The sequence below is a fragment of the Geotrypetes seraphini genome, chromosome 12 (genome assembly GCF_902459505.1).
Source record: "Geotrypetes seraphini chromosome 12, aGeoSer1.1, whole genome shotgun sequence".
NCBI lineage: Eukaryota > Metazoa > Chordata > Amphibia > Gymnophiona > Dermophiidae > Geotrypetes > Geotrypetes seraphini.
In genome coordinates this window covers 89744287-89761795 of record NC_047095.1, presented here as the reverse complement: position 1 = coordinate 89761795, position 17509 = coordinate 89744287, and the positions used below count along the sequence as shown (strand labels likewise).

The window sequence follows — 17509 nt, the reverse complement described above, 5'->3', positions numbered from 1 at the left end:
TTGACCTGGGGGCCGCTGCGTGAGTGGACTGCTGGGCACAAAGGACCACTGGTCTGACCCAGCAGCAGCATTTCTTATATTCTTATCTACTGGGATACTTTTACACCCCTGAGGAAGGCCCCTGTGGCCGAAACATGGACCGTGTTGGGGGTCTAGTATATGCTCTTTTACAAAGGACTTTACATGCCTGCCACATTTTGTTTTATTTAAATGTATACTTGTGTGAATTTTAGCTGAGATTTTATATTGTGAATAAAAGTGTTTGTCCACACAATGGTCTGATCAGTGTCCCTTCCCCAAGCCCTTGTTTTTGTTTCTAGAGCTTGACCGTGGGGTTGCTTTTTTCCTTTGTATTTTTTGGTATACGGTTACCAGACATCCGGAAAAACTCAGACATATCCTCTCTTTAGAGGACTGTCCAGGTGCCCGGATAGATTTTAAAAGTCTGGTAGTTTGTCCAGATAGAGCCTTCAAGCATGTGCGGATGCGACACGGTGATTGCGCCATCGTCATGCTACATCTGCATATGCTCGGAGGCCCTCCAGAAACAGCCCTGAGCTTGGAGATGAGGAGGCGGGGCCGGAGGTGGAACGGGACAGAACAGGGCGGGGCCATATATTCTCTTTTCATGGAGAAGAAATCGGGTAACCAGAACCTGATCTACCTTTCTTTAATTTTTCAATAATAGAGTGGTTCTGCAAACTCATCTGATGTTCCATCTGAAAATTATATCTGTGCGTGAACTGGAATGTTGCTCTGCACTTAATAAATTATCCACCTGTGGCTGGTCCAAGGCTGTGGAATGCAATACATGGTTCATTAAGATTATGTGCAGACTTTAAATCCTTCAAAAAATCATTAAAGACCTATCTATTTGTAAGAGAGCTTTTTTTATTTTTTATATATATATATATAAAGGAAGAGAGTATAATAGCCTTTCCCATGAAGATTGAATTTGAAATAATAGTGATGTGCTTAAGGTTTTGTGTGTTCGTGATTTGTTGCACCATAAATCTTACAAATTTGTTGTTTTTACTTGCTTCCGAATGTGGATGTTGTAACCCACTTAGGGCTCCTTTTACGAAGGTGCATTAGAGCCTTAACGCGCGGAATAGCGTGCTAAAATGCCCCGCGTACTAGCCGCTACTGCCTCCTCTTGAGCAGGCGGTAGTTTCTCGGCTAGCGCACACTAATCCGGTGTGTGCGGTAAAAACGCTAGCGCACCTTCGTAAAAGGAGCCCTTAGTATTTAAGCGTGAGAGAAAAATTTTAAATAAATAAATAACAACCTCATGTGCATGAAACTGTTTTAAGGCTGATATTTATGCACAGGATAACATTCCAGAACATATAGGTACACAGATACGGGCTAGTGCTTTCATTTTGTTCAGACTGTCACAGGGAAACCCTGACATGGAATGAGAAAGTGGGAAAAGAGAGGGGAGCAGGCAGGGAAAAGAAATCCAGCAGTTTTTTCCTATCCTCAAGAAAACAGCAGCTTGGGGGGGGGGGGGGGGTTTGAGGTGGAGGATCAGGGGAGGACCCAGAGCATTAATCAAGCTCTGAGCTCTCTTCTTCTGTACTGCGCCGTTGTAGCTTCCTGCTTCGTCCCCCTCCCCTCTTGTATTTTACAGTGCTGTCTGTCGCTGTGGGTGCAAGCGTGAGGGGCTGAAACACAGAGATTCAGGGCACCGCCAACCAAGCCAGGAAATGGGAACCCTTTTGCCTGAGCCGTGCAATGCGCCTGGAGAGTGGGGGCAGCCAGATTTATGTTTGGTTTCTTTAAGACTAAGTGGGTCAGAAATCTTGGCGTAAAACAGGTTCATTAATTCGTAGATCAATATCCCTTTCTCTGTAACTAAGAAAAACCTTAATAATGCATTTATTTTCCTGTGGTTTGAAGGAGAGAGATAAATTCTTCCATTCTCCGGTGACCCTTTTCCAGTACTTATTATATCATACCTTGCAGGTGGCATCTCTTTTCTCAGATTCAGGGCTCCTATGCATCTTTGTAATGTGCCTTTACATCCTCAATGTGCTAGAAATGGGAGCAGGTGGATTTACTCATTTGAAAACTCTGAGTGACAACTTCCACTAGGAAGTCTCAGTAATGGTTGCAGAGAAGTGAATCTAATAACCAGCAAACACATAGCATTTTCGTAGCTGACAGACAATTTTTCATCTATGAACCACTGAGCAAATCACTATCGTGTTATAACTCCTGGGGAACGGGAACAGCATTAAATCCCTGGGAGAGGAGAGACAGCCCTGGGCAGTTTCTCTACCACTGGGGACGTCAATAAGAGTTGCAAAAAAGGGATGCTTCTCTTCCTACCTTTAAAGGCATCTCATCCATTCCAATTTTTTTTAAAGATCATTTCAGAAATAGCATTAAATGGAGAAGAAGGAGAGAGGGGGTAGAGATTGGGGGGGGGGGGTTGTGGGACTCCAATACTGTATTTATTTTTTAAAAGCAAGTTGGTAACATCATTTTAATAGCAGCAGCACACTTAAAATTTCAATTTTCTTTTTAATGAACTTTGTATGCACTCAGAGAAAGGAGTAGTTTTTAACCCATTAACAACAAAACCAGGAGATCATTTTACCCCTCCATTTTGATGTCCTGGGACCACTCTTTTTCTCAATCTACACATGCTCACTTGGAGCACTGATCTACTTCCACTGCTTCCAGTATCAGCTCTGTGCTGATGACTCCCAGATCTACCTCTCTACTGTATGCCAAATGTCTATACTGGAACCCAGACCAGAGTTTCAGCCTGCCTGTCTGACACTGCGCCTGGATCTAAAATGGAATATGGCTAAAACAGAGTTGCTCATCATCCCACCTAAACCCACCTCTCCGCTTCCCTCGTTCTCCGCCTCTGTGGACAACACTCTCATCCTTCCTGTTTTGTCTGCTCGTAATCTTGGGGTCATCTTTGACGCCTCGCTCTCCTTCACCGCCCAGATGCAACATATCACTAAAACCTGTCGCTTCTTCCTCTATATTATTACTAAAATCTGACCCTTCCTCTCTGAGCACACTACCAAAACGCTTATCCACACCCTCTTCACCTCGTGCTTAGACTACTGCAACTCGTTATTCTCAGGCCTTCCACTTAGCCATCTCGCTCCCCTCCAATCCATCCAGAATTCAGCTGCACAACTCATACTCTGGGAGAGCCGCTATACTCATGTTACCTCTCTCCTAAAAGTCACTTCATTGGCTTCCCATCCATTTCCAAATACAAGTCAAACTCTTCTTACTGACCTACAAATGCACTCACTCAGCTTCTCCTCACTATCCTTCTTCACTTATCTCCCCCTATGATCCTCCCCCCATGAGTTCCGCTCAGCTGGTAAGCCGCTCCTATCTGTGCCCTTCTCTTCATCTGCCAACTCCAGACTCCGTCCCTTCTGCCTTGCTGCACCATATGGTTGGAACAGGATTCCCGAATCCCTATGGCAGGCTCCTTCTCTGGTAGTGTTCTAGGCCCATTTAAAAGCCCACCTCTTTGAGAGTGCTTTCGACTCCTAACTCCTCTCACCTTGGGTTCTACATCCCCTTCCCTCTATGTCATGTCTGTCTGTCCAAGTTAGATTGTAATCTCTTCAGAGCAGAGACCGTCTATAAATATCTTTCCATAATTCATCAAACTTTGTACCAATTCTTTCCTGTTGTTTTTCAAGAGTTTTTTGAAATCTATCAGCCTAAAAGAAGTCTGAGATCAGAAAACAATATGAAATTATGTTAAGAAGATAATATGTTAATCTCCCACATTAAGACTGGTGCGACTATGTTATCTGTAGCAGGTGTAAAGCTGTGGAATACCCTGCCAGGAATTTTGCTTTTGTATGCTGCTAGACTGAATTTTAAGAAAATGTTAAAAACCCAACTGTTTGTGAAGGCTTTTTTGAGTTGAAATTTTATATTTGAAGCTGGATTTGAAGATTTCTGATGCTTATAGACTATTTATAAGAGTTTGTTTTTTTTAACAACTGAACTATGTGTTTGTTTTACATTTTATGCTTGTTACTATGGAAACCGTATAAGTAATGTACAGTATATAAATTTTTAAATAAATGAAATATACAGCACTGTATGCCTTTCAGTGCTATATAAGTGATAAGTAGTGGTAGTTATATAAAATGATTTCCTTGGAAACTAGTAACACAGGGCCTGATATTCAGCTGGTGGCAGACAGCGCTTTTGTTGTCCACTGCCAACATTAAACCCAGGTATTCAATACCAGGCTATTTCCAGAGATCAGGACTGAATATCCAGGATTTTTTTTTTAACCGCTAAAAAGTTAACTAGCTGTGCCAATATTCATTGCTAACTGGTTAACTTTTTAGTGGCTAAAGCTAGGACAGCTATTGCATTGTATTGCTTAGGCAAAAGGGGTCCCGTTTCCTGACTTTGTTGGCAGTGCCCCAAATCTCTTCAGCATTGAGCCGCTGCCGCTCTTGTACGCACAGCAACAGACAGCACTGTAAAATATAGGATGGGAGAGGATGAAGCTGGAAGCTGGTACTGCTATTTTTTTATTTTAATAATAATACATTTTATATGTTGTCTGTATAGCTATTTTGGACACGTTAAAAACAACCATGGGGATGACGCTGGAGGACCTTTCCAGACTAGCACAAAACCAATTTCTTTTTAGATCCGCAATTCATCAAGTTGCTAGGACTTGAGCATGAGTCGATGACCACTAACAAGAACATACCGATTGTGTATGCGATTTTGTAATCCACCGCGTTAAAGGTGCAGTATAAATACTAAACTATCACTATAAATAATAATAAACTATTTATGTGGTACTATATGACTGCTACACTTAACCAGTTAGGCGTTGAATATCGGCGCCTAATTGGGTAAGTCTTGCAATATAGCCGGTTAGTGACTAGCCGCTAACTGGATTATTCAGAAGGAAATAACCAATTATCTCCAACTAAACATCTCTATTTAGGAGCTAAAGAATCATTTAACTGGCCAGAATCTATTACTGGCCGGTTAAATAGTTTTGAATAACAGTCAGATTATGGTAATAAATGCAGTGTAGTTGCTGAAGCACTGGGATGAGTTCCTAGAGGTCTCCTGAGAGCCCTTCAGTCAATTTATACAAAGTGTCTCATGGAGTGAATCAAGAAGATCACTTGATAAGAAATGTTAGTATATCACTGGATCAAACATGGACTACCAAGAATCTCACCTGTGTAAATGCACTTCTATAAGACTCATACATCTACTGTAAATAGAAACCATATGGTGGATCTTAAAGGGTCTATTCAAGATGCATTGATTGAGATGCTCTATCACTGCCTAGACCTTTGGAAATTAAACATATGAAGAAAGCTGTACTTGCCCAATAATGCTACAAGACGTGAACAACCTGAGATTCAAAAGATTTTTTTTTAATTTCACCAGTCAAAGAGTGTTCCACTGCAATCACTGTGGACACTGTAGCACTAGCTCAGGGGGAGGGGTGGAAATGGGCAGGCAGGTGGTGTTATTGGAAAGTAAAGGAAAAACTGAAGTAACAAGATGAAGAAGTAACTATGCATATTGAACACAGCCATTCTGAAAAACCTTCCATGTTATAGATCCCTGGTCTTATTTATTGCTAGGTATCATATTTTCTCATATATACCCTGCACTCATGTATAACCCACACTGGTATATAGCCTGTGGGTAAGCATGGTTCCCTTTGCCGTTGAACAGCCGGCACCTAAGGATACACTGTTCGCATACAAGTTCTTTCATGCTGAAACGCAAGTCATACACTGCAGTCTTTAAGCTTTTGGCAATCGAATATGCCAAGGCCAATGGAAATTTTTTGTTTGTGGATGAAAAATTAATCTGCGAGTGGAGGGAACAGCAGCTTTTGCAAATGAGCTTTTTGCAGATTCTTACCATGATTCCGAATTTGAGGGGTTCTCCACTGATAATGAAGCTGATAAGTCTGATATAGTTGCCTCTGGAACCCTGTAACTTTCCAGGTCTCAAACTCAAACCCTTTGCAGGGCCACATTTTGGATTTGTAGGTACTTGGAGGGCCTCAGAAAAAATAGTTAATGTCTTATTAAAGAAATGACAATTTTGCATGAGGTAAAACTCTTTATAGTTTATAAATCTTTCCTTTTGGCTAAGTCTTAATAATAATATTGTAATTTATAGCTAAAGAGACATTTGATCAAGAAACTTTTATTTTACTTTTGTGATGATGATAAATATACAAAGGGTCTCAAAATAGTACCTGGCGGGCCGCATGTGGCCCCTGGGCCGCGAGTTTGAGACCATTGGATTAGACCATTCTCAGATTAGCCTCTCATGCATTTAGTGTGTTTTTTGGTTTTGTAATTAAATTGTGATAACAAATTGTGCGCACTAAGGCCTGGATTCTCTAAACAGCTCCGTTATCAATCGCTGCCTTAAAAGTGGCCGCGGATCGTGTATCAATCACACGGCGGCACTGATTAGAGAATCGCTCCTCTGGCAAAGGAAGGTGCCGGAAATGTAGGCCAGAGTTTTCAAGGCCTATATTTCCATTGCCTACTTTTGACATGACTCATGCATATGGAGAAAGCTTACTGGTACCTAACGCCACTTATGGCATTAGCCATACCAACAGTAGCGTTAAGCGCCTCCGGAGGCACAATTCTGATGCCGTTTCTAGGTGCCTTGAAATTTCTTTTAAGTACCATTTTAAATGACATTTTGGACTTAATTTCGGCATCAGTAGAGTGCCCTTTAGAGAACATGGGCCTATAAATAGTGAATTGATACTTCTGGGCAAAGAGAACTGACTAATGCCAGTCATATGTGATGAACAGTGTCATAAGGACAAACAAATCTATTTCTTTTTTTTTTTTTGAAGATTTAAAAATATGTTGACAAGGGCCATGAGGACGTGTTTGGGTACATTTTGTTCATTTCCATTGTATTTTATTACAGAATTAAACAAGTTTAAACATTTAAAAGTACTGGTAGATGTCAAGCCATGTTTCTTTAAAATCATCATTCTGAATGTAAATGCTTGTATTACCCACACTCGAGTATAGCCTGTGGCATGTCAACTGGAAATGTAAAAGCTTGTATTATGAGTGAGCTATATACAAGAAAATATGGTATTTCCCTGTGCCCAGAGAGCTTACAACCAGGAAAGGCAGTTATGCAAAGGGGTCAATAGTACAATTATATAGAATATTAGCACATGTGCATGATTGTTATCATTAACTGTCAGGTACTTGTGTAAGTGCTGGGTGCCTAAACAGTGCGCCTAAATCACATAGGGGTCTTCTATTTATGTCGCCACAAAATTGGTGCCTAAAAAATTAATGCTTAGCGCTATTCTATAAACTGCATCCAGAGTTATAGAATATGTGTAGCGCTTGTCCCCATGACTGCAATTTAGGCATGACCATTTGCGCCAACTAAAACCTGGCATATATGCCTGCACTTAAATTTTGCGCCGATTGGGCATATCCTATAACCGTGCACCACAAACCACCCATGCCCCTCCCCTGGCCAAGCTCCCTTTTGAGATCCAACAGTAGAACTTACTTACAATGCTTCATAGAATACACTTAGGGCTAGATTCACGAGCCTGCACGATCGGGACTGATCCAGGCAGGTCCAATGGATTCCCCAAACTACAATATGCAGAAGGGGGCGATCGGAGAAACGCCCCCATCTGCCTGCCCCGATCGCTCTATAGTGATCCTAGCGCATGCGCTGGACCTCCGGGCTGGCAGAGATTTTTTTTTTCCTTCTTTTCACTTTTTTGGAGCCCATGGTTTTAACCCGCTTAAGCCTGCGGGTTAAAACTACAGGCTTGCACTGTGGGGAAGGGTGGGAGAGTCGGGGCAGGCAGGTGATTGGGGCAGACAGCTGATCCGGGGCAGCGGGAGAATAGAGGATGCAGGAGGCGTTCGGGGCAGGCAGGAGATCAGGGCAGCGGGAGAGTCGGAGCTGCAGGAGGCGTTCAGGACAGCAGGAGATCAGGGCAGTTCGGGGCAGGCAGGAGATCAGGGCAGTTTGGGTCAGCAGGAGATGAGGGCAGTTCAGGACAGCAGGAGATCAGGACAGTTCGGGGCAGGCAGGAGATCAGGGCAGTCGGAGAGTCAGAGCTGCAGGAGGCGTTTGGGGCAGGCAGGAGATCAGGGCAGTAGGAGAGTTGGGGCTGCAGGAGGCGTTTGGGGCAGGCAGGAGATCAGGGCAGTGGGAGAGTTGGGGCTGCAGGAGGCGTTTGGGGCAGGCAGGATATCAGGGCAGTAGGAGAGTTGGGGCTGCAGGAGGTGTTCGGGGCAGGCAGGAGATCAGGGCAGCGGGAGAGTTGGGGCTGCAGGAGGCTTTTGGGGCAGGCAGGAGATCAGGGCAGCAGGAGAGTTGGGGCTGCAGGAGGCGTTCGGGGCAGGTAGGAGATCAGGGCAGCGGGAGAGTTGGGGCTGCAGGAGGCATTCGGGACAGCAGGAGATTGGAGCTGACAGGGCAGAGAGCAGGGCGGCAGAAGGCAGGGCAGTCGGAAAGGGCTTGAGCAACTGGTCCTCAGCAGTCGCTTGTTTGTGATCGGCCAGCCCTATCGATGTTGCAGGGTTTTGATTAGTGAATCGCGTCCCTGCCTACTTTGCATGCCGTTGCCCTCATTTGCTTGTGGATTGGAGGATGGTCGGCAGAGAGGTAAGTGAATCGGGCTGGAGGGAAATCAGGGCGCAAAGGGGGTTGCTTTGTGAATCTGGCCCTTAGAAAGCTGTATGTGCAGATTCCAAGTAGTACCTATCTTATTTATTTTTATTTATTGTATCTTTTAATGCATCATTTTTGTAAACCACTTAGAAACCTCACGGTTATTAGCAGTATATAAAAATTAAATTAAATTACTAATTAGTGCCAATAATTGCATGTTTATTGGCCATTATCGGCATGGATTGGCTTGTCAACTACTTTAGTTGTGTGCGCAAAATGGGAATGTAATGAGACTACAAAGAGAACTCATGGCAGGCATATTTGATCGCGGGTCTCATGGAGCAGGAGTGTAGGAAGATCGCTTCTGCCCTGCTTCACTGCCAGTGCTTTAAAGGTGAGGTCTACAGGGGTCAGGGAGGCAGGAACGAGACGGGATGGTTTAGAATTGACAGGATGGGGGAAGGACTGTTCCAGTCCAGCTCACTGCTTGACCACCAGGGCTTCAGGCAGGCCCATGGGAGGACTGCAGTAGGTCTAGATGGGGGGCAGATGGGGGTGGTGGGGCGCAGACCAGAGAACCCAAATATAAACTGAGTTCCTGATTTTTGGGCCATTTCTTAGTCCCAAAATCTCAGTTTATATTCGAGTATATACGGTAAGCTACTCTTCCACTATTCAATCCCAGTCCTCGAGGGCTGCTTTAGGAATATTTCTAATGAATATGCATGATGTAGATTTGCATACAGTGTAGGTAGTAGGCTGCAAATGTCCTTCATGCATATTCTTTAAGGATATCTTGAAAACTTTACCTCTTGGTAGCCTGCAAGGCCTGGAAGTAAAGTCCAAGATTATTTCATAAAACTGAGACAAGAGAGTTCTCCTCTTTACTTATTTTCTATGCTTACTTCATAGTATTGTTTTACCCAACCCCAAGCCCTGTTTTGATGGTCTTTAGGTACAATAATTTACAGTGTAGTACAATACCACTGTCCTCTATGGCACTATCCTATAATGTTTATATGACAGCTGTAGACTCTACCTGTTGTGATAGAACCCACAACGGGTTCAGAGGTGACCATTCCATGCATAGCCACCAGGGTCATTATGTACTCTGTAGATGACTCTAGGCCAGATAAAGTGGTATGCCTTGTCAACGCATCTAATGACACCTGCAGGGTCTCTCCATGGTCTCTAGGGTTATAGTTCAAGATAAACAGGTCCACAGGTGGAGAAGGATCACTCCAGGAGACATTAACACTCGAAGAAGTGATTTGAGAGAAATGTAGCTGTGTGATTGGCCGGAAACCTGAAAATCAAAAGGAGTTATTGGGCACAGTCAAGAGAATTGACATATGTGGAAAGTTTGCAAATAAACAGTGCTATTAAGTGAAGGAGAAAATTTGTTATACGCTCTCTAATGCTGTAATACAGGGGTCCCCAAACTATGACCCATGAAGCTCATTTTTCCAGTTCATCATACTTTTCTACTCATCACTAAATCTGTCTTGTAAGTTAAACTTTTTGTCCCCCATTTACAATATTGGTAAAAGTTGCAAGGCTGGTGGGGCTTCCCAGACTCCAGCAACATGGTTACACATTTGGCACACTCAAATAGTCATAGAGCAGAAAACAAAGAAATAAACCCCATGAGAAAATAATCAAGAAACGTGTGAGTGGGGAACAACCAGGGATAAACAGAATGAGCAAATGTTTATTGAAATATAAATATAAAAGTATCTATCATATATTCACTGTATGTCATGGACCCGACATGGTCCATGTTTCGACATTTAGGCCTGCCTCAGGTGGAACTCTTTTTTCAATAAAGATAGCTGTTGCAATAAAGTGGGTATGATCTGAGAAAAAAAGATTTAAAAATATCCCTTCAACAGAACAAGCGATAGTGCGAGTTTATTCCCAGCGAGTTCGCTCGCACAACCGCTTGTCCCGGCTATCTTTATTGAAAAAGAGCGTCACCAGCTGGTTGTCATTTACAACCCTAAGGCAGGCCCACTCCCTCCCGCCGCCAAGCAATGCCCCCTGACACCCCTCCCCGCCAATGGGAGAGATGCCTACTCTCTCCCACTGCCACCATCAAGCGATCCCCAACCCAACACCCCCCTCCGGCAGCGGGAGAAATGCCCACTCCCTCCCACTGCCAAAGAATGCACCCCCTGATACCTCCCAGCAGAGGGGGAGATGTCCATTTCCCTCCTGCTGCCATGCAACCCCCTTCCTCCTCCCTCCCTTTTGATGGCTGGTTGGAGGAATGTCTACTCCCTCTGGCCAGCAGGCCTGCCTCATCAAAATGGTGGACCTTCCCCTTCTTGGTGCATCCTGGGATGCACCAGGGAGGGTCATGAGTTCTGATTGGCCCAGGTTATTTAAGGCCCCTCCTATTGGGGACCTTAGGCATCTGGGCCAATCAGAACCTTAGGCCCTCATTGGCCCAGGATGCACCAGGGAGGGGAAGGCCTACCATTTTGAAGAGGTGGGCCTGCTGGCTGGAAGAAGTAGACATCCCTTTGGCCAGCCATCATAAGTAAGGTAAGGGGGAGGGGGCGGGGGGTTGTCAGAGGCATGGGAGGTGTGTCAGGGGCAGTTACGTTGCAGAGGGAGGGAGCATCTCTCCCGCTGCCGGGAAGAGGTGTCGGGTGGGAGAATTGCTTGTCGGTGACAGTGGGAAGGAGTGGGCATCTCTGTTGCCGCCAGGGGCTCTGTGTTGGGGGGGGAGGTGGTGGTGGGGTTTCTGAGCTGTTAAACTTTACTTTCCTGTCAGTGTGCTCAGTCACTGATCAGAAAGTAAGGGAACAACAGCTCAGACCTATTGGCAAATTTTGGCCGCAAATGTGGCACAACAAGGTTAGAGAATCACTCGACAATTATAGAGAATCACTTGATCATTTTAATAATAATGACTTCATTGCAGTACATTTGCATAGCAGTATTGGAGACTGCTAGAAAACTGGTAAAAGACCTCGGTAAGCCATTTTGATAATCTGTCACTATAATAAATGCATGCTAAACCGGCTGGAACCAGTTTAGCAAGCATGTTAAAGGCAGATTTTAGTTTTGAGAATCTGCCCCTTAGTCTTTTAATCCTAGTGAACAGTCATTTAATGCTGCCAAAAAATTGTACTTATCTCAGAATCTTCAACGTCCAAAAGCTGGAGCTGGTTTATGATAGTTATCGTATTTGGCTCCACTTGTTTCTAGTCTTGATTTGACATTAGGTCAATAGGAGCTGCCCCTGATCCCCAGTCTATAGGACAGTGTTTCTCAGCTCGGTCTTGGAGTACACCTTTGCTAGTCAGGTATTCAGGATATCCACAATGAATAAGCAAGAAAGAAATTTGCATATAATGGAGGTAGTGTATGCAAATCTAGTTTATACATATTCATTGTGGATATTCTGACTATGAAGGGGGGTACTCCAGGACCCAGTTGAGAAACAGTGCTATAGGACATCAGAATTGAGGTGCATTGGTATACCTCTGCATATGACATACCACCAGATCAACCCAGTCCTTGAAAGATACCCAGCCTGTCAGGTTTTCTGGATATCCACAATGAATATGCATGAGATAGATTTGTATGCACTGGCTCCATTGTATGTACACACATGCCATTATTTGAATGAATTACCAAGTTTCCAAGTTTATTTGTTACTTATACAGTAAACCCCCACGAATTTGCGGTTCGCAAATCGCAGACTCAGTAATTTGCGGTATTTTCCAACCACCTCTTCCTGGTACTAAAGTCATGGTTACATCAATCAGGAGCAGCTTTGACACGCTATTTGGTGTATCAAAGCAGCTTCTGATTGGTGTAACCATGACTTTAGTACCAGGAAGAGGTGGTTGGAAAATGTGCCCGGCTTTGTAAGTACAATTTAAGCACCCGCCGGCACCCCAGCTGCCCTCTTCTGCCTTAGATCAGCTGAAAACCCATATTCACAGTTTTTCAAAATTTGCAGGTGTTCCTGGAACAGAACCCCTGCAAATTTCAGGGGAGTACTGTATAACGCCTATCAACAGAGATTGTCTAAGTGGTTTTTACATTCAGGTACTCAAGCATTACGTGTGTAATTGGTGTATACCTGTTTGCCCACACTTTATAGAATTGGTATGACTGTGTGTGAAGTATACTTGACTCCAGGACTGGAAAAATAGTTCAGCCTACAGAATCTGATTCATTTGGTTAAGGCACTCTTTTACCTGTGAATGCATCCACTGTAGTTTCTGAACTCTGCTGGCGTCCCCTCTCTGCAACAACAGAAATAGTATATTCTGTGGCAGGTTCCAGATTGGACAGGTTAAATGCTGACATCTCCTTGGGAACGGTGACTTCAGAGGCCATGCCCGATGCTGCGGTAAAGGAGATCCGGTAGTGATCTATTGGTCCCTTGGCCTTCGTCCAGAGAAGGTAGATAGATGTATCTGTGGAAGCTGTAACCATGAGGTCACGAGGACTGTCCAGCTCTAAAATCAGAAAGAGTTAAAGCTTTTCATCTCCTGCTGATCAGTATTATATATACAGCAATTGGAAAGCACTCATGGACATGTAGCCTGATTTTGCATAGGTGATCTAAATGGAAAAGGGACACCTAAGTTTGGCCATTCCCAATTTGACGAATATTCTACAAAAGGCTCATTGAACTATCTATAAAGCTTTCTGTGGGAACAATAGTTCTACCAACAAAAGCCCATAAGGATCAATCCCAATGTACAATAACAATCTCCTTATACTATTAATGGCACACTCTAAAAAGACAAAATCAGCTAGAATGCATTACTGCTATGTAACAACTATTCAACTCAGGTCTCTGTCCGTGCACAGATATTAGAGCAAAAAACACCAAAGAGGTAGGAAAAAGCTTCAGAACCCTTTCCTCACCAACCAAGTCAATCAAGTGTGGAAATATCTTACAAGAGTAAGTGTTACCTCATTGGCATAATAAAACCCTCCTCAACTGGAGTGCTTCAAAAGAGCCTTGTGCAATGCAGAGAACAAGAAGTCAAAGAGGACAAGTGAAGTACATTTAAATCCTCATCCAGTGTTACAGGGAAAATAGAAACAAAATGATATGAATGACTTATCTTAGTTTCAATCAAGAGTCCATCTCACATCGACGGTGGCCAGCGTTTCACCGAAAATGGCTGCCTCAGGATGTGGAGAAAATGATGAACTCCTACTCGCCCCTGCACATGGCAGTAATACATTCTAGCTGATTTGGTTTTTTAGAGTGTGCTATTAATAGTATAAGAGGGTTGTTGTATTCTGTGGCAACAGCCATTTCATAAAGGAACATTTTCAAGACAAGTGAAGAAAGCATGTGGAACATGGAGCATAGTTTTTTCCAACCCCTCTTCATGCAAATCAGAGCTGCCAAGGAGGCCAGCTTTTACAGCAGGAGATTTAGGGTACACCCTCATCCTACTCATAATTCCATTCCTGACGCAACTCACTGACGCATCTTGCAGCACCAGCAGTCGCCTTCTCTTCTAGCGGCAGCAGGAGACATCTTTAAAAATGTCATCGCCTGCTGCCACTGGACCAGTCCCATGGCTCTTACCGTGAGACTGGCTCTGCAGCAGCAGATCATAATGTTTTATTAAGGTGTATCCTGCTGCAACTAGAAAGGAAAGCTAATCAGCAGGACTGGGGGAGATGATCACCCTCTCCCTCTGCTCATCACCCTAGCCAGAAGTTTAACCATCCCCTTGTTAACTGTAACCCTCACCCTGCCATCCTGTCTGTCTGTCTTGATTGATTAGATTGTGAGATCATTCGAGCAGGGACTGTCTCCTTCGTGACTCTGTACATCTCCTGGCTGGTCAAATCACTTTGAATATTGATCTGTAAGTTTGTAAGCTACCTGTATATCCCTGTACTACTCTCTTCACAAGTCAGATACCTTCTTTAAGTATCAACGATTCACAATGCTCACTGATATAACCTTAGATTCTCAGCAACACCATTCTGTGTTCAATAAACTTTCATGACACAAAGCTTTATGTGCAGAATCTTCACCGGATCTGTCTACTTAATATTTAATTACCATCATATTATCAATATTATTTATTTTCTCTTTATACTTCTATCATTTATATTGCTAGTACTTAGCTTTTAATCTGTGGTCTCAGCTAGGGACAGTTTATGCCAACATGTAAAGACCAAGAGTGGTCAAGAATGGTGGTGAGACATTAATAGGGACTCAGTCTTGAAAAAGCGTACTCCGCGAAACATGTATATACTCGTATCCATAAATGATGATAGGGTCAATGCAATATTGAACTCACCTGTCCTGGCGTTCATGGTAGCTGGGATACTCTGCTGCTGCTCCATAAGTGCTGAAATACCGATCCCATACTCTGTTCCTGGCACCAAATCTATCACCAGACACACAAAAATAAGGAGACCGTTTTTAGGTGTGTTCACAACCCCTGAGAGTTACTTTTACCAATATGTTGTCTTTTGTTTGTCTGTTTTAAATACCATATTTTTCGCTGCATAAGACACACCTCACCATAAGACGCACCCCAGATTTAGAGAAGGAAAACAAGAAAAAACCCCATTCTGAACCAAATTGAATACTAATATATACCCAACACCTTTAAATTCCGTCCCAGCCCCCCAATCAATCATCATTTTTACATACCCCAGCACCGTTCAATTCCGTCCCAGCCCCCCTCCCCCAGCAATACTTTTAAATGTTGGAGGTCAGAGTTCTACTGAGGCAGCCATTCAGAAGTGGCACCCGCCCATGCAGCAGCGCGCTTGTGCGCCGCTGGCCCCGACGTGCAGGTATTCAGCAGGCAGCAGCCCTGGGAAGCACCAGCAACCGGCCCAATTAAGGAACTTTCCGGGCCCAGGCATTAGTGCGCTTGTGCGCCGCGGGCCCCAACAGCAGGCAGCCGTCCATTGACCTCCAACATTTAAAGGTACCGCCGGGGTTTGTTTTTGTGTGTGTGTGTGTGTATTCATGTCATAAGATGCACCCTTATTTCCGCCCACTTTTTTTGGGGAAAAAAGTGCGTCTTATAGAGCAAAAAATACGGTATATTGTAACAGTGGCATTGCCAAGGGGGAGGGCCTACCACCTAAACTTCTCACATCCTTGTGTTATGGTTGGTGAGGATTGCTAAGCCCCCATCAGTTGCAGGAGTCCTTCAGCTCCCTTTACTACTTGATAGGCCGCACTTTCTGCATGTTAACATCATGCTGGCCTCCTCCTGCTATACATACTCAGTTTTCACAAATTTGCAAAAGCACCGGGGGGGAGGGGGGGCATGGCAGTGGCATGTGATCAATGCCGCCGGCTGAAGCAAGCAGGAAAGGGAACTGTTCTTGCTGCCAGAGAACCTCTGCTTAGATCGTGTTTACGGTGGTGCCTAAGGACGCCTAAGGTCAAAGTAGTCATGGCTAACACTGGAAAAGACCTTAGGTGTCCTTAAGTACCGTGGTAGACATGATTCACATCATATCTAGCCACTGCTGGGGATCACTCCCTCCCCCAGCAGCAACTCTGTTCAGGGACAGCACATACAGCAATTCACATGCTGCACGTGGCTGGCCCACAAGCCTTCCCTCTGATGTCAATTCTGACGTCGGAGAGAAGATTCCGGGTCAGCTACGCTGTGTGCGAGTCACTGGCTTCGTCCCTGCACGGACTGCTGCTGGGGGAGGAGGGAGCCAGTCTGGCTCCAACGAAGTAACAGGGTCGGCTTCATGGGTGGTGGTGGTGCGGTGGTGGGCGGGCAGACAGGCAGTGGCTTTAGCAGCGGGGGTGAGCAGAGTGGGATCCCCGCAGCAGTGGCCAGGCTGCATATCCCCAACAAGCAGCCCACATACCCCCAAGGGTACACATACCACGTTTTGAGAGGCTTTGTAAAGGAGAGGGTATATATGAGGTTCTATGGCTGGGACAGAGGATTGCTAGGGTAGAGAAAACTTTCTTTCTCTCCACAGATCTATGGATGTCCCCTCTGTTGTCTCCCAGATCCTGTTGAACAGCAGACATGTTGCTCATTCTTTATAACAGAAAAGCTGGTAGGCAAAGTTTTTTGTTAAAAAAATATTATATTATAGCAATACTATAGCTATACTTAAAGCAATGCCTGTCATGATTACCTGTAATTTGAAAAGTATTAATGTACACTAGAACCTCTGCCAACAACTTTTTTGGTTCAAATTGCTTTGATTTTACTTGTAAATAATACATAAGGTAGCTTTTGATGATTTTATTGTACACACACCTACACAGAGTGGAGGTGGTTTATTGTAAGAAAATATATTCAAATAACATCCAATTGACAGTTACTAATGCTGGGGGCATTGTAACATATAACAAGCACAACAAATCATCACTGAGAAAATAACACTTGGGAAAATAACAGAACTTTGTGTAAAAATATATTTGCTATTTTTTCAAATGTACTTTTTCAACAACTAAGTCATGTAGAAGGGTTTTTAAGAACGTCATGCTTAGCTTAACATCAATTTTAGTGGGTGGTGGATTACTCTGTTCAACCAAGAATTTATAGATTTCAGTGATGTTGTTTCTATTTCTTGATGTAACATCATGAGAATTTTAACAGCTGTTAATGCTGCATTTTAATTCTACACACTGTATTTAATTATCTTAGTCCATTAAGAGAGTGCTTCCATCACTGGTCTATGACAGCTCTGACAGCTGATAGGAAGAGGTTGCCTGCATTTTATCACAGCTCTCATGTTTAGATTTCTATCCACTCAGCAAACAGACAGCTTGGAGCCAGTTTCAGTGGTGGACTTTCTGTGAACCTATTTTTTGTCTTGT

General features: G+C 43.9%; 1 protein-coding gene across 1 annotated transcript in view; it reads right to left on the bottom strand.

The window, feature by feature from the left end:
• Positions 1-17509, bottom strand: part of TNR (tenascin R) — a 211631-nt gene that overhangs the window by 99061 nt on the left and 95061 nt on the right. Inside the window, exons 9-11 of the mRNA XM_033917218.1 lie at positions 14991-15080; positions 12906-13169; positions 9728-9994 (exon numbers count right to left, since the gene is read on the bottom strand). Coding sequence (XP_033773109.1) covers positions 9728-9994; positions 12906-13169; positions 14991-15080 — 621 coding nt within the window. The remainder of the gene's footprint in view (positions 1-9727; positions 9995-12905; positions 13170-14990; positions 15081-17509) is intronic.